We start from the raw sequence: 20,538 nt of genomic DNA, 5'->3' as shown, positions 1-20,538 counted from the left end.
CCCTCACTCTTCTGCTGCCCCATTCCTTCTCTGTTTCCTGCCACCACCACCACCTTCTCCTCCCTTCCTTGCCCCTTTCCTGCCAGCTTCTTCTTCCAAGGCTGCCTGCCCATCCTTACAACCCCAATACCATTTTTCTTCAGCACCCATCTCTGTTGGTTACCAGCACATGAATTTTGCTGTGACCCTTGCCTCTATAAATGTAGGGCTTCAGAAGCAAGTAAAAAGTGATCTGCATTTCTGTACTACCAGATGACTACAAGCAGCCTCCCACAAAAGTGTCTTATAATGTTCATAATGGAAATAATGAATGCTGGAAACATGTTTTAATGGACAGTGTTTAGTGAGTCTTTTCCCCTTTCTGGTAGGAGTATCTGTAACCACTGCTGGTGCTACCTCCTGGCAGTCACTGCCAGATACCTCTATGCCAACAGCCACTGGTCCCTTCTCTGCTGTCCCTTGACACCCGGCAAGATGGCAGCTGAGATTTCATGGCATATTTTTGTGAGGTCTCTTTCTCTTTTGTTTAACTTTTGGAAATGTTAAAGAAATTTAAATAATTTTTAAAGAAAGTTTTTAGATTTTCTGAAAAGCTGGGGATTTAAAAAAAAAAGAAAATTGAATGTGGCCCCATTGTCTGCCCAGGTTTTGACTGGTAGCCTGAGGTTTGGGTTCAGCATTGATGTATGATGATAAAATTGTCACAGAAGCACCAATTTTATGCAACTTTTTAGCAGGCTTTACTGCCACCTGATAGGATCTCATAAACAGTATAAGGTGCTCTTGTAGCTTTATCGCGAGTATGCTATCAAACTTGCTCTCGTTGTCTAAGGTCCTATTTCTTCGCCTGCAGTCCTGTGCTATGCTAGGAGGTTAATTTAGAACAGAGGTGAAGAGATCCTATCAATGGCTTCTGAAAAACAGCCATGCCAGTTTTCCATTAGGACATCTGAGTTACAAGAGGGTATTGGATACTGCAGAGCATTCTGGAAACCTATTGGATCCATAAATCTCCATGGGTGAGTATAAATCTGCTTACGGCCAATGCAAAGGGGTTAGGAAGCCCAGAGGGTCCTTAAGGGCAAACTGGCCTGATCACAGCACTCTTTTAATAGAGATCAGGCTTATATCCACATCCACCATAAAGATCAAATCCAGTGTGTGGCCGGTTTGATGTGACATGTATCCTAAATACAAGATCAGTGTGACATCTTGAGAACATGAATTTCGCTGTGACCCTCGCCTCTATAACTATAGGGCTTCAAAAGCAATTAAAAAGTGATCTGCATTTCTGTACTACCAGATGACCACAAGCAGCCTCCCACAAAAGTGTCTTATAATGTTCATAATGGAAATAATGGGTGCTGGAAACATGTTTTAATGGACAGTGTTAAGTGAGTCGGGGGAACTGATCCTGCTCTGTAGTGCCAAAAGGAAATCATATTTTTCCCCTTACAATTACATATCCTTGATTATACTTACACCAAGTGTCTCTTAATGACCAAAATAAAATGCTTACTGAGAATGTCCTTACTGTACTACCTATCAGCTTTTATGTCACTTACCAAGAGGAGGTCCGTGGGTCATTAATATATCAATACCTTCAGGGATAAGGTTCCATTTGTCCAGCAAAGATTGACCTCTGGGTAAGTTAAAGCCCCATCCATTAAACCATGGTGTCCTTGGAAGGAAGAATAAGATAAAATGTGTCATTATGAGAGACTACTTTTCACATTTGTGCAGCAATGCAAATTCTCGGTAGCTTGTGCTTCTTCAAGATCATGCACAGACAAGGGAGCACAAAAACAGACTGTTATAATGAAAGAGGTTTAACCCACAGTCACATAGATCCTACTCAATTGGCTACAGTCTCCAAGAGACAGACAGATGGAATGTTAAACAAGGTTTTTTTTGGTCATAGAACATAGATTTAAGATGCAGAAAAGCTATCATTTGCTATATTAATTAAACAAATGGTAATTACAGGATTGATTCTTGTGAATAATTACTACTCAGTAGGGCACATGTTATTGCCAAAGGTTATGCTTCAAAAACTAAAACTGAGCTCGGCAAAAAAAATTATGAGATGGCTCTTCTGTTAATGGAAATGGTCTCATGAACCCTTGAATTTTACCAGGACAGATAGCTGAAATACATATGAAAACACACACTCCTATTATGTATATGTGGTGCTAGAGTGGAGGCAATGCCAACATTGTGGCTGTGCTTATTTAAAAGATACATATCCCTCCTTTTCACCTCATTGATTGTAGACAAATAGTGTTGCAGTTACAGAAACTAATGTATCTGAAATGCACAAAGCAATCTTAGATGTGAATGCCGAGGGAAGGGAGAGGTGAATGATTGGACAGAGGATATTCCCATTATTCTACTTTTAGTAATACATGAGGAAGATTCGCATGGCTGTGTAGCACATCATCTTCTGCTTGCTTTCTGTTTGAGCTGATAGCTTTCCTCAGCCCAGATTTTTGAGTTCTTAGAGTGAGGCAACCACCGTAGCTGCTTAACCCACTCTGTGGCTGCATCCTTTGAATCACTCTACAGTTCATTTTTACATGCTAGTTTAAGTATCTAGTTTAAGGGGAGGGGAGAGAAAAAGAAACCACACTGGCCCAGATGGGACAGTCAAGTCATCAAAAATTACCTAACATTTCCCTTGCAACCCACAGGTAACACACATCTCCAATTAATACTTTCCAAACTCCTTGGTACTGTAACAAGTGCTTGACATAAAGCATGAATTGCAGAAAATGCTTTATGCCCATATCTATGCCTCCTTAGACCAAGGAACAGAATAAACAATATACCTTATATACTCGCCTATAAGTGTACTTTTTTAGCACATTTTTGTGCTGAAAAAGCCCCCCAGGACTTATACGCGAGTGAGGGTCGCTCTTAATTCTTGTGTGGTGTTCCCCCTCTCCCGTCTTTGCTCTCTCCTGCCTTCTTCTCTGCCTTCCCCCTTTCAACTGCTTTCTCTGTCTCTGCTTCGCTCTCCTCTGCCCTTCTCTGCCTCCCCCTTTCAAACACTTTCTCAGCCTCCTTCTCTGCTTCGCTCTCCTCTGCCTTCTTCTCTGCCTTCCCCTTTTCAGACGCTTTCTCTGCCTCTGCCTTCTTCTCAGCAGTGGCTGGCCCCTGGCGGGTGACAGCCAGTTGACCTGGGTGAGCTGGACAAGCTGCGGGATGGAGAGGTTGGTGGCAGAGACCTTGGGATTAGTGAAATGGGGGGTCAGTGGCAGAGGCCCCCAAATAGTGCCCGACCGTATCTATTTTTATTTTTGAAATTTACCAGTAGTTGCTGCATTTCCCACCCTAGACATATACTCTAGTCAATAAGTTTTCCCAATTTTTTGTGGTAAAATTAGGTGCCTCAACTTATATGTGGGTCGACTTATACACGAGTATATACGGTATAAACTGCAATATAATTTTTTGTTACCTTGTATTTTTCACTCCTCACTAATTCTCCAACCCACAGCAGATAGGAACAACAAAGAGCATGAGCAGTAGAAAGGAGTACTAAGGTATGTTAACAGTGGCTGCCATACTATCTAAGTGCTTCTGATAGGACAGCAGAAGTAAGAAAGCTTAAAAAGTCTCTGAGTAATAGGTCCAGCTCCTCCTCGCCTTTCCCACACATAGCTTACTAGCCATATGAGCCTTTATGTGACAAGTACCCTAAATACAAGATCAGTGTATTTCAGAGCAGGCTTTGAGATCATAACAGAAGGGCTTCAGCCAGTGTTTTACTAGTAAATGCTTTGCTCTCAGAAGGTGCCAGTTTAATCTCTGACATTTGCAGTAAAGGGAGTTCTGGTAACAAATCTGAGAAATGTTTTGCTTGGAGTTATGAAGAGCTGCTGCCAAGCAGAATAGACAGTTCTGAGCTTGATGGTCCAGTGGGCTTTAATAGGTATATGACAGCTTCTGGGAAATCAAAACTATAAGGGGTAATGGAGAGGAGGAAGTGGTGGGCAGGTGAGTAAACAAGCAGAAGAGGGAAGAATTTTTGATTAAAAACCAGCAGGCCAGATGTCACCTCCTCCATGTCTAGATTTATTTTAAGCACTGCCAGTTGCCTTTGCTATTTTATGGCAGCAGCAAGGATGGATCAATTATTAGGTTTATCATTACACTAATTATGTGATAGAGAAGGTTAGACACTGTGGAATCAACTGAGATTCTTACTAGTCTCTACAGTTTAGATCATGGACACTGTTTTTATCAACCAGTGGGGTAACATGGGTTTACTTTCAGATGTAGGAAAATTTTAAATCTAGAAGTATGGTAAGTGGACATACAAGAAGAAATTAGTGGGACAGATGGAAAAGGTTTTTCTCTTATGAACATTGACGTGTGAACATTACTGAGATGTTGAATTGAGTAGAGTTTGAACCACATTAGGAACAATATCTGTGATGTCTCTGACCAGTCCAAGACCCATATGATTCAGCATTTCAAAAGCAATGGTACCTCAAAAGCCATACAAGAATGTCTTACCATATATACTCATGTATAAGTTGACCCGCGTATAAGTCAAGGCACCTAATTTTGCCTTGAAGAACTGGGAAACCTTATTGACTCGCGTGTAAGTCGAGGTGGGAAAGTTCCATGGGGAGGTGGGGCGCTGAGCAGGCAAAGGAGCTGCAGTTGGGGGAAAGGAGCACCCCAGAAGCCTTTGGGAGGCTTTTTAAGGAGGGCTGAGGTGGATCTGGGGAGAGGGAATAAGCTAGGGGCCGTGGAGGGTGAACGGGATGGGAGGTGGTGGAGGAAAAGGCAGATGAGAATGAGGCACAGAAAGCGGCTGAAAGGGGGCGGCAGAGAAGGCAGGAGACAGCAAAGCAGAGAAAGCAGTCACTAACTCACCCTTTTTTCCTTTCCCCCTGTAGGCTGTAAGACTTGGTTTCAGAGAAGCCTGTCTCTATGTCAGGCAGCCTGTCTCTATGGTTTTCTTAAAAGGGCAATGCTCCAAAGGTTGCTCAAGCAATCTTTGGAGCATTGCCCTTTTAAGAAAACCATAGAGACAGGCTGCCCAACAGGCAGCTTCTCTGAAACCAAGCCTGAGTCGGCTGGGAAAGGAAAGGGTGAGTTAGTGAGGGGGCCAGACAGCCGGCAGGAGAGAGCGAAGCAGAAAACTAAGCACAGAAAGTGGCTGAAAGAGGGGCGGCAGAGAAGAAGGCAGGACAGAGCGAAGAGAGGACAGGGGAAACACCACACAAGAATTACCGGTAAGTGGGACTCGCGTATAAGTCGAGGGGGGCATTTTTACTCGACTTACGCGCGAGTATATACGGTATATACTATATACTTATGAATGAGAGTGGTAATAGCAACTACATCACAATGATAACATAAAAATTAGCTCACTCAGAATTATCATTTTGGGTTATTAAACTCTTTTTGCATTCACCATTTTTATGGCGATGAAATCAGTAACATAAAAGCCTGTTTGTTTCTCTCATAACATATATACTTCATTCTTAAAATCAAAACAAAAAACAAACAGTATACTTGATGAGAAGCATTTATTTTCCCTTAATACAATTGATTCATAGATGTTGATAATACAATGAACAAGTAGCTTGGGGGCTAAATTTTCAAAAAGGTATTCTTTCAATCTCTTGACTGTACCTCAAATCCATCTGCAAAAGAAACACCCTCAAGTAATAACAGTAATGAAAGCCACTTTTTTTTTTTTTGGTCAGCACTCAAAGTAAAATACACAAACACCCATGATTACTAGGGAGGGAGATCCATCCATTTGCAGAACAAAATGACAGGAGAGGGAATTTAAATATGTATTCTCAGAATTGTTCAATTATAGGACTGCCCTGTAAATATGGCCTGAGTGTATCTATTTCAGTTTTGCATTTGGGATATAATAACAGAGAATGTCCTGAACTGAATGAATGGAAAAGGCAAACAGGTGACCTTTTTGCAAAATAAAGAGAAGCTTTTCAATAAAGCACAGAATGCACAAATGTTTCCATGCATCTGTGCCCTTTCTCCATTTAATGAAGTGAATGGACAGATAAAATAAGACTGAAAACTGTTGTAAAGGTTGAGCACATGAAAAACAAAACCAGTGAACGCCTAAGAAGCACTGAATGGAGACCTTTAATTTTTTAAAATCCTTTCTGTAGCTTAAAAAAAAGAGAAATGCTTCTAATATATGTTTACCCCTAAAGCTTCAGCTTAATCTATTTGAGTATCAAACTCTTGTGAATACCCTCTTTTGGCTCACGAAAGTACCCAATAGCAATTGTTGAAACCTATAATGATTAAAAAGTATGTGCATTTTCATGGATCTTGTGATCACAACCATCAGGATACTCAGGACAAGGCTAGGGCCCATAGCTTCGTAAGAGACTAGGGGCTGCCTTCAAGCATCACAATAAAGTTTGGATTGTGCAGTGAACACTGGCTAGTTTAGAAAACATTGCAAATATATTGCTTCTTGCCTCCAAGTAAGGAGGCTATACTCCCTATGCGGTTACCTGTCAAGCCTTGAGGGGTAACCTACAGACATGAATTCAGACACTGCAACAAACCACAAACCATACAAAATGTGATGAAGAACTAGTTAACATCAAAGTTGAAAGCATGCTTTGATGTCATCCAACAAATCCCACTTACATGACCATCTGCATTCGGATATAATGAATTGGGGTTTCATCAAGGTCATGTTATGAATTCCACCTTTAGCATCTTTATTTTAGGGAAGAGGGTTGCCTGTGATCTCCACCTTAGATCTGGGGCAACCACCTCCAGTCAGAATGCACAAGTATTCTATATACTGGTAGTAAACTGGATAGACCAATACTTTCATCCAATATAAGTAAATTCCTATTACACATTTTCAAAATCAGCTAGTTTTACTATTTGTTTCATATTCCACCGGACCAATTATAGATGTGTTTATCAGTTACATTTGTATTCCACATTTTTCCCATATAGCGCAGGATGGCATATTTTATCCCATTTTATATTCACAGCACAGTTCTGCATGGACTTGTCCATGGTGAGCTTCAAGGTTAATAGGAGAACAGTCATTCATTTAACTGAAGGGTAGTATGTAACAAAGCAAGTACATATGACTTCACCACAGAGAACTCTTTTTATTACCATGTGATAGCAGTGATGGTAAAAGGCCCAAAAAGTCTACATAAACTCATCTTTCTATTGCAAATTCTTAAGTAGTGATAATCTCAAAAATCATTTTTAAGGAAACATTTTTTTCAACCACTGGAAAAAGTATGAAAAAAATGTAAAGAAAGGATCTACAGATGCCAAGTATTGGTTGTCCAACCCACAGCAGAATTGTAGTTCAGGGGGAAGCTACTGGAAACATGATGAAACTACTGTCTTCTAATGTCTTCACCCCATTTTCCTCTGGTAATGATTGCAAAGGTGTCCATTCTCACTCCTCTGACATAGGTGTGTAAAGCAGCAACAGAAGGTAGCCTGCTAGTGCCGCAACGCTGTTTCCAGACTGTTCTGAGTGTGGCACTGATCAATTGTTAGTTGAGCTAACTGGATTAACTTGGATCGGCAGAGCTAGTATCAGTGGATCTTCCTCCTTGTAACAAAGATTCCTGGGAAATTGAAAGGGCTCACTATTAACACATTCCTTAAGTTTTGGGAGCTCTAAAAGACAACCAAGCTAAGGAAAAATACTTGAACTGTATGCAGTTTAGATCCATTCAACTTCAAAAGGTATACAGTTCAACTGAATGCAGTGGGAACTAAATGCTCTTTAATGCAAGACCTTCAATTTAACCTGATAGTGTTCTGAGCTGCTCATTAATGGTGACTAGACTGTCAGACAAGGTTAATTTTCCTTCATATCCTCTCCTCAGGGTTATGTATTACAGATGTCTTGTTTGTTTCTTTTTATGCAGAGGAATTTGTATGCTGCCAAGAATTTATATTAGCAAAGGAAAGGTCAAAAAAGGGCACTTTGTGCTTGGAACAGAAGGGAACCATGGTTCTGTAGTTCCACAAAAACACATGGTACACTCTTGAACTGACTCCTGAAAAGGCTCCTGACTCTTTCTAGCAGAAACAAATGATTCTTGGAATATGTTTTCCCATGAGTCAGTGTGGACCATGTCAGGAGAGTAGAGCTGAAGTGAGGGAATTGCTAATTTCTTTTCAGGCCAAAGCTACAGAAAGAAAGCATCCAGAGCTGCAGCAGGAAGACTCACTGCAAGAGAATATAGGGAAGAAGAAGAAAAGAACTTCTCTGTTAACATTTTGGACTTTCTCTTTTCCTGGTTTACTGGGCACTGTTTGCTAGGATTTGCTTTTGTTCTGAGTACCTTTTCTGAAGGACACTGAAGATCTTATCTCTTTAAATGGTGCTATGTTTATAGCCATTGTTATTTAGTTTTACCATTAGTTGTAAAATTGTTGGTTTATGATAAATACTTGTTACCTTGAAAACCATAATATTTTCTTTTTGAAACAACTTCACATTTCACTGCCGTGGGTTTTCTGGGCTATTAAGCTGTGTGGCAGTCACATGTCCCCAGGCAGAGACCATTCAGTCACGTGGAGGAAGAAAATCGCCCCCCCCCCACATCCCTCCTCCCCCCCACACACTCCAAGCCACCAGCCAGCCACACGCAGGGCAAAGAGTCCAAGATGCCTGGGAGATCGCTGCCACTGCCGCTGCGCAGGTCCAACCTTTGCTCACCACCTGGCTACAGTCCCTCCTGCCCCAGCAGCAGAGGGCGACTTCCCCGCCATAGATGCCCTGGTTTCCCCTCTGCTCTCCTGGGCGACTCAGGGCAGCGGGGGAAAGCAGTGCGGCTCAAGGTGGCCTCGGGAGAGGGCAAAGGCCAGGCCTGTGAGGAGTGGCTCCAGCAACCCCATCCATCACAGAAAGCCATGGGCTCAGGATGGCTCGGAGGCGGCAGCCCTCTGGGCCCAGCCCAGGCTTCACAGGACTGCACCACGAGCACCATCCAGCCTGGGCGGCCCTGCAACACTTAGGCAGGGCCCGACAGGTCGTCATCCCCTCCAAGTCATCCAGACCCTGTGGCTTGCAGTGACGGATGGAGGCCACTGGGGTCTCTCCTTGTGGAACTGCCTTTGCCCCTACCCGAGGCTGCCTGAAGCCATGCTGCTTCTCCCCGCTGCCCTCAGTTGGTTTTCTGCCCAGGGGAACAGAGGGGAAACCAGGGTGGCTCCGGTGGGGAAGATGCCCTATGCTGCCAGGATGGGAGGAAGTACGGCCAGGCAGCGGGCGATGGCTGGACCAGCGTGGTGGCAGCCTCCCAGGCAACCTGGTCTCTTTACCCTGCATGGGGTTAGCTGGTGGCTTGGAGTGTGGTGGGGGAGAGGAGAGCAGACGAGGCATCAAACAATACCACCAGTGCTGTCCAGTCTGGGCCACCTGAAGCTGTCTCCAGCTCCTTGGCGCATCCATCAGCCCCCTCACCACCTGCACTGGCAGTCACCCCCAGGGCGCATTGCCGCAACACCCCAGCCTTGCAGCAGCCATGATTCTGGCCATGAAAGCCTTCGACAACACAACTTCACATTTGCTTGCCAAGTCACAAATGTGTTGTCATTTATTGATCTGAACCCCCCCCCCCCCCCGCCACCTCTCCAACTGAAAAAGGTAATATGGGAGAAAGATCTTTGTAGCCCAGGTTCTACTAAGTTACACAAAGTCTAAGATTCAATATTCTAAATGACACGTATTTTGTAATAAAAATCCAGATTTGGATGTCAGGTTATATTGGCTGTTTATGGTTGGTTTTCTGTAATTTACTAGCACATTTCTTACAACCCAATCCATATGAGGGCAGGGGTATCCTCCATGGCAGCTGGGGACAATGTGGTGAAGACAGTGCCACACTGCTTCCAAGGGGTTTTGGGGTGGCATGGAAAGGACATAAAACTGGTGGTGTAAATCTGTAATCAGAGAAAGAGGCATTTCTGGGCTGAAACCCCAGTGAAAGCCAACAAAAGTCAGCTCCACCTCTGGGAACACCCCTGGCCTAATCTACTATGCCAGCATAGCTTTGGGCAGCAGGCCCTTCTGAATTTGTGCACTGCAGGCTCCCACTGGTATATTTGCTCTCTCCACTGGCAATGCCTCTTATGCCAGAGGGGTGTGCAAACCCCCGCTGCTTCTACAACATGTTTCCCTTGCCCCTCTCAGGATTGGGCTGTTAAGAGCAGGCAAAGAAAATGAAATTCCTTCCACAATTTAAGTTTACACTACATAACAGTTTGTCCTTAAAAACCCTCTCATTTGAGGTTCTCAGTTTCTAATTATATTGCAAAGTAGCTAATGAGGTCTGTGATACGTTTTCATATTGCAAACTCATGAAAATAATTTTAAACTTAACTCTAAAGCAAATTTAATGTCATTTAAAATTAAGAGCCAATGCAAAGACTAGATATAGCAGCATTTTTAGGTGCTCACAGATATGAAGTTCACCAGCCTTACTTTTGATATACCCACACTGATTTTTACTTAATACACATAACAGTCCACAAAATAAACCCTGCAAATGGAATTTTTCCTATTTGGAGAACAGTTAAAGTACAATAAAGTACTAAAAGGAAATGAACCACTCAAAGTAATAGGATGGAAGTAAAATGCTGGATTGGCATGCTTGTGAGGTTGCTGTGCCCTCCTTACTTAACTTCCAGTAATTTGTACGTAATGTAGGCCCTCTATGCTTCTCTATAGAGGATAAGCTGTTTGCTGAAAGTAAAATTATGAGATATACCAGGAAAATTCTATTCCCAAAAAGTAAAAGTCACATCATCAATAGAAATACTATAATTGCCTGAAAATCAGGCTGCTGGAACATGAGTACGGCAACATGATAGCTGAAGCGAGGAAAACATGCTCTCCTCTAAATTTGCTTATCCCTTTTGAACAAGGACATACAGCCAACTACCTTTTCTGGCTTACCAATCCAAGGCACAGAAGAGCAATATCCCTTTTGGCTCCTCGTTTCTAATTTCTTAATGCCCTCCCTATGGCGTCTCTTTTTTTTAAAAAAAAAAAAAAAGGCAGATAAATTTCCAACGCATAGATAAACAAAAGAGGCCTAAGTATTCCACATGCAACTCAGGTCAAGGTACAGAGTCACTGGAGCACAGTCCTGTTTTCTTATTGTGCAAGATTTGCTAAGATCAGAATGACTCCAACCATCATTGCTTCAACTTCTATACAATCCCATTTAACTGGATGCTCTTAGAGATTCCTTTTAATCTTAGATAATCTTGATCCTTACTTCTGTGAAAGCGTGAGCAAAGAATATCTTTTTTTAAAGATTATAGACATAGCAACGCTAGATGGATACTAAGCACTTCAGATTGCTATCATCATAACAACATATCCATAAACAACAACAATGCTGCTTACATTAACTATTTGCTACTGGGTAACACGAGTGCCTACCCCTGCCAGGCAACCTTTTTAGGGTTCACGGGTCACGGGTCACCCTAAAAGTCAAATGTGGGGTGATTCATTGAGGGATGTCAGTAGTTTTGTTATTGATGGCTAGATGGGAGTGAGTGGACAACTGGAAGGGCTGTGGCAACCTCCATATGGGGAGTAAAATCAATTGTCTGCCCATTTCACTCGGCCCCTATCCCTCGGTTGTTCTGGTGTTTCTACGTTGCAAGCCATTATGAACAAACTCTGTGTTTTATAGTGGAGTGTTGATACTGTATGCTGTTGTGATGCCTGGGCCTCTGTTGGTGGGTTTTCAATCAGGGTCTCGGTGGAGAGGTGTATAGGAATGGAGACACTCTTTGATGGAGTCCATTTGGACTAAAACTATTGATGAGACTCTGAATGGCTGCTGTAACGTAAAGTGGGACAACCTCACCCCTTGACTGGGGAATCACAGACACAGACATTGGTGAAAGCAGAAACACTGGAACAGATTTTAAAATGGAAATTCAAGGCACTTCTAAATATGTTTATTTATGGCTTGAAGCGGCAGAGAGGCTTCTCTGTGGGTGATTTTGAGAGGTTTCAAAAAGCTTGTCGGGATTTACAGAGGTAGGGTTGAAAAGAAAACTTATTTCCTTTGAGATGTTACCTCACAGACACTTTAGATGTGGTCTCTGTTCCATACACCCCTTTCTCGTTCATAGTACCCCAAGTTTTAAGTCTACAGTAGGACTGGCACACACTAGCCACTCTACCCTATCAGTCCCCCTACTTCCAGGCCTAAAATGCCTCCCCTTTCTCGACTGGACTTCTGGTGACTGGGTTTAGGAACAGGGACGGACAGACTTATGTCTGGGCAGGAGCTAGCTGCTGAAGGCACCTGAGCCGGGCGGTTCACACTCCACCAAGACTTCAGGGCCTTTCCCACACACACTCCCTCAAGCTTCCTCAGCTTGAGTCAGAATCCTTCTCTTGTCAGAGCTGACAGACTGCCCAACTCTGCTCTGCTCTCTGACAGACTCCGATCAGCACTGAACTCCACTCTCAGTCCTGTAAGCCCACTGGCTTCCCCTAGCTTTTGCCAAACGTTACTGGACCTTTCTCAACCAATCAGGTGGGTTCTCTACTTGTGGAGCCTTTTTCTCTTTTTCTGGCTGTTGCTAAGGCCTTCTCCCTTTGGCCTGCTGTACGCCAGCCCTTCAGGGTGGGGCAAGTTCATTACATGTGTCCCCTTCTTCCTAAAATATTCTGCGGGACTACTTAGGGCCTGTTACAAGCCTCGCTTGCAGCAATGTGTGTAAATAAAGCCTTACACACGTTAACCAAAACTAAACAGTTTTCATAAAATTTCACATTTTCAAATGCATTCAGTTTTTTTCCCCTTAAAGTTCACTTACCATAAACATTCTTACCATGTTAAACTTACCATGAATTCCTAATAAGTATCAATAACATTTCAGTAATCCACATTACATTTCAACAAGCATATTTTAAACTCAGCACTTTATTTACATAAGGATACCTTGGTTACCCTTTTCCTTCAGATGTCTTTACTGGTGGGTGCTCTAAGCACAGGGTAAATTTTCCCTTTCTCCCTCCAGTAAGGCTTCCTCATGGTGGTTATCCAAATCCTCGCTGGACATTCATGCTCACTCATGGGAAGGTTAAGTTGCCCTTTGAGTGCGGTGGTGAATTTGGATGGTGACACCACATTAGGCAAGGTAAATTTCCTTCTAAACTTACCCCTTTCTGCCAAATCAAAAGCTTGAGGTTTTACACCTCTGGCTTTCTTTACCACTTTGCCTCTTTTGTGGTAAGGCTTTGTCATTTTATCATAAAGCACGTTCTATTTGGCGAAAGTGCCCCTCCCACCAGAACACAATATCACTTATCAAATAATGCATACTTTCATCAGACCCTTTCATTTTTATACCAGATTGACTCCTCCCACGGTCCCTCAAGTTTCTTTCCTTGAGTCTGGTAACGCTAAACTTCAGACTTGATCTTCTGTTGGGCAGCTGCAATGATTGGGCTTCTCTGCCAACAGTCCCTCTCCAATTGGCTGCTGAAGCACTCTGTTGGAGGGGTCTGTGGTCTGCTGCTGCTTTCAGTTCATTTTGGTGTTTCCCACCAGGACTCGTGTAACTCCGTCCGCCAAGCACAAGTCCTGCACAACAATGTCCCGGCTCTTGAGCTTGGATACTGGATCGGTCTCAGGAACTGGAACCTCCTGCCCACCGCAAAGTTGGTTAGCGCAGACATTGGCAGTGCGCTCTTTGCCTCCTTTTTTTCCTCCTCTCAGGAATCGCCTTGGCTGTAATCTCCTCTCCCGTGTCCGCCTCCTCGGCAGGAATCCAAGTTGTTCAGCTGCACCGGCTGGACGCGTTGGGAGGGGCATTGGGCAAATCCGCCTCCCTTTTCCTCTCTGCTACAGGAACCGCCGTCAAGCGATCTTCCTGGGTGGTAATACTGCTCCAAGCGAGGAACATACCGCTCGAAGCTGCACCTGGCTGGAGCGCATCGTTGGGGAGGGCATTGGCAATCCGCTCTCACTTTTCCCCTCACAGTAGTTCTCTTGGGAATCCAGCTGGGCCGGATGCGGATGATTGCTACAGCTCCGAAAGGGTTTCCTCACCTTCCTCCTCTGTGGTCAGTCAGGGAATTAGTTCAACGTGGAATCGACTTCTCTAACTGGAGGACCATGTCCTCAGCAGTTTACAAATCTTGAGCTGGCAGAGTCAGGAGTCAGATGAATTTCCTGCTGTACTTCCGGCTGGTGCCTTGCTCCTCCTAGTAACTATTTTGCGGTGTTGACGGTAAGCTACTCCTTGTTGGGCTAAAGCTCATTTGCCTATGAGCACTGGGCACATCCCTAGCTCATCTAGTACTCCCATCCCTCCATCTTCCTGCGCATAGCCTCTACAGAAAGCTGGTATGGGGGATTCTCGAAAGCAAGGGGTGGTTACACTATAAAATGGGGTCCTTGTATCCCTTTTTAATCTGGAGTAGGTCATGTTGGGCACTAGTTGGTTAGTCCTGACTAACTTCCTTTGGATAAGGGTGACCTCCGCCCCAGTATCCCTTAAGCCCATTACTGTGTTGTCATTGACAGTAATCTCCTCCCTAATGTCCTGGCTAAGGTCTTCCTCAACCTTCCACACACTAAGGACTTGGGCATCAACAGAAGTGGGGGTGTCACTTTCTTCAGCAGGCTTCTCTGCCCTGTTTTCCTTTTACCTCACCTTTTACTGACTCTTGGTGGACTCACTGGCCGTTGATAGTTGACTCTCAATTTAGGGCACTTTCTGATTTTATATGTCCCTCTTTCCCCGGATGACAGTGATAGCAAATGACCCCCTCTCAGACTTCTAGAAGGTGGGAGAGTCCTGCCTTGCTGGAGCTTGTGCTGCTAGGGACTTCCCCTTGCCTTTTCTTTTTTTAGGGTTGCCACTCCCCTTGGCTTCTTTTTTTGTAGGGAATTGGGAACTGTCCTCCCCAAAATCATCCCTCCAGCTCATCCTAGGAGGGTGGCTACCCCAGCTACTGTCTGGATCCTTTTATCTTTTATGTACCATCTCATGTGGTAGGGAACTAGCCGGTAGAACTGCTCTAGGTTGAAGAGCTGCTTTAACTCTTCAAAAGTTTTGACTTTGCTCCCTTCCATCCACCGATCAAGCGCTTTATCCAGGCGGCAACCTAATTGGGAGTAGGTCTCTCCTGGTTTGCGTTGCAGTTCCCTGAAAGCTTTTCGACTTTGTTCAGGGGTCAGGCCAAATCTCAGCTTCACCCGCTCTTTAAAGAGACCATAATCAGCAATCTCTTAAGTCTGCATAGACTTCGCTGAGCACTCCACAGAGCAATGGACGTAGGTTGGCCATTTTTCTCTCCTCAGGGACTCCCAGATCCTGGCAAGTCCTTTCAAAACTGGCTAAATAAGCCTCCACATTATCCCCCTTTTGGTACTTTGGGAAACGCTTGCTGTCTCCTGAGGTAAACTCTCCACCAACAGGAGGGGGGTTGGGCAATGTAGCCTTCAGCTGAAACATTTTTTCTTCAGGGGCCATCCTGGCCATTTCTGTTTCCCGCTCTTTCTCTGCCTGTTTACTCCGTTCTTTTTTCCTCTCTCTTTCTGCCTGAAGCTTCTCTTTCTCTGCCTGAAGCCTAGCCAATTGTATTTCCCTTTCAAATGCCATTCTAGCATTTTCTCTTTCTCTCTCAGCTTCAATTCTTTTCATTTCCAATTCTATTTTCATCTTTTCTAACTCTACAGAGGTTGTCTGTGCTCTACATGGCTCTTCCTCCTGTGTTACCACAGAATCTCCAGTTTCTTGAGCCTTTCCCTCAGTTATCACTTTTGGTCCTGTGGGTGGTGCCATTTGTGTGAGGAGGTAGTGGAACTGATTTCCTCACAAAATCAGAAAAACAAAGTGGGTCTTCTTCTGCGTGTTTGGAACTGGATTCAGATGTTACACGTATCCCACCGCTTGCCGCAAATGTAACGTAAAAGGGGGACATCACCCTGACTGGGGAACACAGACACAGACAGAAAGAAACACTGGAACAGATTTTAAATGAACAAAACTGAAAATGTTTATTTATGGCTTGACAGAGAGGCTTCTCAGGTGATTTGAGAGGTTTTAAAAGCTTGTCGGTTACAGAAGGAAAAACTTATTTCTTGAGATGTTATCTCACAGACACTAGATGGTCTCTGTTCCACACACCCCTTTCTCGTTCATATACCCCAAGTCTAAGTCTGGTAGGACTGGCACACACTAGCCACCTACCCTATCAGTCCCCTACTCAGGCCTAAAATGCCCCCTTTCGGACTGAACTTCTGGTGACTGGGTTTAGAACAGGGGACGGACAGACTATGTCTGGGCAGGCTAGCTGCCAGGCACCTGAGCGGCGGTTCACACTCCACCAAGACTCAGGGCCTTCCGCACACTCCCTCAAGCTTCCTCAGCTTGAGTCAGAATCCTTCTCTTGTCAGAGCTGACAGACTGCCCAACTCTGCTCTGCTCTCTGACAGACTCCGATCAGCACTGCCTTCACTCTCCGTGCTGTAAGCATACTAGCTCCCCCTAGCTTTTGCCAAACGTTACTAGACCTTTTCCACCCAATCAGGTGGGTTCTCTACTTGTGGAGCCTTTTTCTTTTTTTCTGGCTGTTGCTAAGGCCTTCTCCCTTTGGCCTGCTGTACGCCAGCCCTTCAGGGTGGGGCAAGTTCGTTACAGCTGCTGTAACTATCTGTCTTTTATGGACAATTGTTTTATTGTTTTATTGTATTTATTGTTGTATTGTATTTATTGTATTTTGGAATGCCAATAAAGGCTATCATATACACTTAATAGAAATACTTTCTGAGGAAATCAAGTGGTATTCCAATTAATACAGTATGAGTAGTGTTTACACTACTCATTTTTTTAACGGATTTTAGTATTTTAACGGATTTTAGTATTTTAGGATTTTAACAGATTTTAGTATTATATGGTCTGTTATTGATTTTAATTAATTGTATGTGTGAATGTTGTATACCGCCCAGAGCCCCTAGGGGATGGGGCGGTTTATAAATCAAAAGAATAAAATAAATAAATAAATAAATAAATAAAATTATTCAATAAGATGATGTTTTATCAAAATTCTCTTAGAAATTTAAGTTAATATTTTACATGTCCTTTACCAGTAAAATGCTTATTTACAGCAGTAATTATATATATTTATTGTAGTATGGTGTTAATTTCTACGTTCTGTGAAACAATAAAGTCAAGTTGGGACAAACAAAGTGCATAGGCTCTGAATATGCTATAGAGATTCATATTGGCCCCCATTTTGTTTAATATCTTTCTTAGAGATCTAGTGTCAGCCCTTTTAAAGGTTGACTGTCACGCTCCTAAACTGAGTTCAAAACATGTGCCAGCTCTATTTTATGCAGATGATACTTTTTTTTTTATCATGCCCTAAAGTTGGCCTTATGCATCTTTTGGACCAGTGTGCCAAATATTGTAAGATAAATTAGCTTGAAATAAACTATGAGAAATCAAAAATATTGGTATTCTCTAGACTATTCAGAAGGCACACCTGGACTATTAATAAATGATCTATAGAGCAAGTTAAACAGTATAAATACCTGGGCATTACTTTCAGTTTTAATCTGAAATGCAGTACACAGAAAACTGGTCCTTTGTAGCAGCCAATTCTGCATTCTGCAGAGGCGAATTTACTGGTGGTCCCTCACCCTCAATGATGCAGCTGGCCTCTACCTGGACCAGGAGTTTTACGGCTCTGGCCCCTGCCTGGTGGAACATTCTCACTCCAACTGTTAGGGCCCTGTGGGACCTTGGTGAGTTCTGCAGGGCATGTAAAACTGAGTTGTTCCACCGGGCCTTTGAGGAGGTTAGCCACGGATTGTCTGCCCCCTCTTGATGGGATTACCCACCCCCTCTTGATGCCCCTTCTTGATGCCCTATATACCATCTACTGTACCATCTTTGGCACTTCGCCAATCCCATCCCAAGCATGAGATTAGGTGCCACCAATAAATATCTGGGATGCTACTATTGTTTTAAAATTTTGAATGTTTTATATTTTTGTATTTGTTTATATTATATGTTTACCTTTGGCATTATTGTACACTGCCCAGAGACCTTTGGGGGGTTGGGTGGCATATGAAGATTAATTAATTAATTAATTAATTAAAATCATCATCATCATCTTGGCCACTGAGTTGTATCTCTGTTTGTACTCAATCTGGGCAATCTTTTTGCAGCAGCTGAGGACACGATCTACAGTTTCATCCGCTTCTTTTCACAATCTGCACTTTGCATCATACGAGGATTTTTTGATTCTGGCCTTGATCGAATTTGTTCTAATGGCTTGCTCTTGAGTGGCTAAAATCAGGGATTCAGTTTCCTTTTTCAGAGTTCCAGTTGTTAACCATAGCATATTTTCATTGTCTACCTTGTCCTTAATCTTCTCCAGAAATTGGCCATGTAATGCTTTGTTGTGCCAGCTGTGGGGACGGGCCAGAATGTCTATAAATTTGTATTTGATCAAGAAACATGGAAGTTGCATAGAACCAAAGATCATAAGAATCAAAATGGGAGCTTCTGTATAAGTGACCAGAAGCCTGCATATTTGCAGAAGGTCAAAAGGAATGTTACCAGCTTGCTAGTGACTATGCAGGCAAGCAAAGATAACATCTTTGAGATCTTGTCACAAAGGGCGAACGTGACAGCAGACATATGCATTTTATGACTTTGTTTTGTTAGAAACAGAAATGAATGTGATTAATTAAATAAGGAAAAAGTGTTTTTCTATTTATGTTGAATGAACACAGAAATGATAATGAGAGATTCACATGTATTAGTATTTCACTATAATTCTATTGTTTTAGAATCAGTGTATGTAAAATCTTTTAAAATGTTTTAACATTTCAAACTGGGGAATGAAAAGGGAAATTTTATGATCCTAAGGAATGCTGCATAGCTTAAGGACATATTTCTCTCTGGGAGAAAACTAAGAAAAACAGGTTTTTCTTGGAAACAAGAAAGACAGCAAGCTAGTTTTATTGCTGCCCCTTTGCATATGGGCAGACAGAGAGGGCATGCGCTAACAGCATGAGCAAAGGAATGTAATACGTAGAATAGAGGCTGTCTTACTGTGACCAGGAGACAGATCTATCCAATGAGATTTTTAAAGGTACATGCTTGTAGCACGTGAAAGAGGTATGGATCATGTACGTAACTCTTATGATGATGATTGTATGACGTCTGTATTCTGTATCTATAAAGACTGGGGTATTTCGTATGCTGGGTGTGACTCTCGCTTGAGAGCACCCGGAAGGGGGTGTGTCTCTCACTTGAGAGCACCAAGGCGTGCCTCTCCCTCGGGAGAGTTCACCTTCTGTAACTTTCTAAATTATGTGTCTATAAAATTGATCCTTTGTATGAAGGGGTGTGCCTCTTACCTTTAAGGGGACACCCTGGTCAGATATTTATGCTGTCCAGTAAACTTATCTTCTGTTTCAAAACTGTTTCTTGGGTGTTTTCTAACTTTAAGTTTTTCTTAAACTAATTCAGCTGTATAGGACCAGAGACGTGGTCCTGGCCCCACACAGCTTTCAGTCCTCGAAAATCGAGCTTCAGCATCTATGGCACAAACCAGCTGAGCTCGTTCCAGTGGTAATCGGCACACTGGGTGCCATCCCAAAAACACCAGGGCAGCACTTGAAACATTTTCAAATTGACAAAATTAACATCTGTCAGACACAGAAGGCAGCCCTACTGGGAACTGCATGAATACTATGTTGGTACATTATAACTTCCTAGGCCTCTAGGTGAGGCTCTAATTGTAATGGGCCAACAACCAGCTAAAGATCTGGCAGCTGTGAAATCTACCGTAACAACAACAACAACAACAACAACAACAACAACAACAACAACAACAACAACAACAACAACAACAACAACAACAACAACAACAACAGGAAGTCTGAAAAAGGAAAAGGAACCCCCTTTAACTCTACTCATTCCCCTAGAACGTGGGCACATAGCTAACTAACTTTTCTGTCTTTTAAATTCAAAACAAAGAAGAGTTATGTCTCTTGCCTGATTTAATATAAAGTCCTCTACGCTTCTCTATGGCAGATACCAACAAATAAACAAAGAAGACTATGTCCATGTAACTCAGGCAAAATTGAGATGCTCGATCACACTTTCTTTCACTGTGCAAGATTTGCCAAAGTTAGGATGAACCAGACTCTCCTTATTCCACTCTTATATAATCAATTAACTGATACTCTTAAGATTCCTCTAATCTTAGACAACCCTGATCTTACCGTTTGTGCGAATGTAGTCAATTTCTTATTAAATCAATATATCTATGAATGGACATTAATTTATTAAATGGTTTGTGACATCATAATATTTATTATTCAATGTTTTATGTCTGTTATTAGTGTTTTTACAGCTGAGGGAATTTGTGTTTTTCGATCTTTTTGTATTTTATGGTCTGTACTTTATTAATATGTTTATGTCAATAAATGCATCTTCTTCTCTATAGAGATGCAAGCCTCAGTTCATCTTGGG

The 20,538-nt window shown here is 42.8% G+C and overlaps 1 protein-coding gene across 4 annotated transcripts in view; it reads right to left on the bottom strand.

Moving 5' to 3' along the window:
* Window positions 1–20,538, bottom strand: part of MPPED2 (metallophosphoesterase domain containing 2) — a 198,099-nt gene that overhangs the window by 11,175 nt on the left and 166,386 nt on the right. For all 4 annotated transcript variants that reach the window (XM_048485103.1, XM_048485102.1, XM_048485105.1 and 1 more), the window contains one exon: window positions 1,566–1,681. In XM_048485103.1, coding sequence (XP_048341060.1) covers window positions 1,566–1,681 — 116 coding nt within the window. The remainder of the gene's footprint in view (window positions 1–1,565; window positions 1,682–20,538) is intronic.

The sequence above is a fragment of the Sphaerodactylus townsendi genome, linkage group LG02, assembly GCF_021028975.2.
Source record: "Sphaerodactylus townsendi isolate TG3544 linkage group LG02, MPM_Stown_v2.3, whole genome shotgun sequence".
Classification (NCBI taxonomy): Eukaryota; Metazoa; Chordata; class Lepidosauria; order Squamata; family Sphaerodactylidae; genus Sphaerodactylus; species Sphaerodactylus townsendi.
Note: the sequence above shows the minus strand (reverse complement) of the source record. Positions and strands in the feature narration are given on the sequence as shown.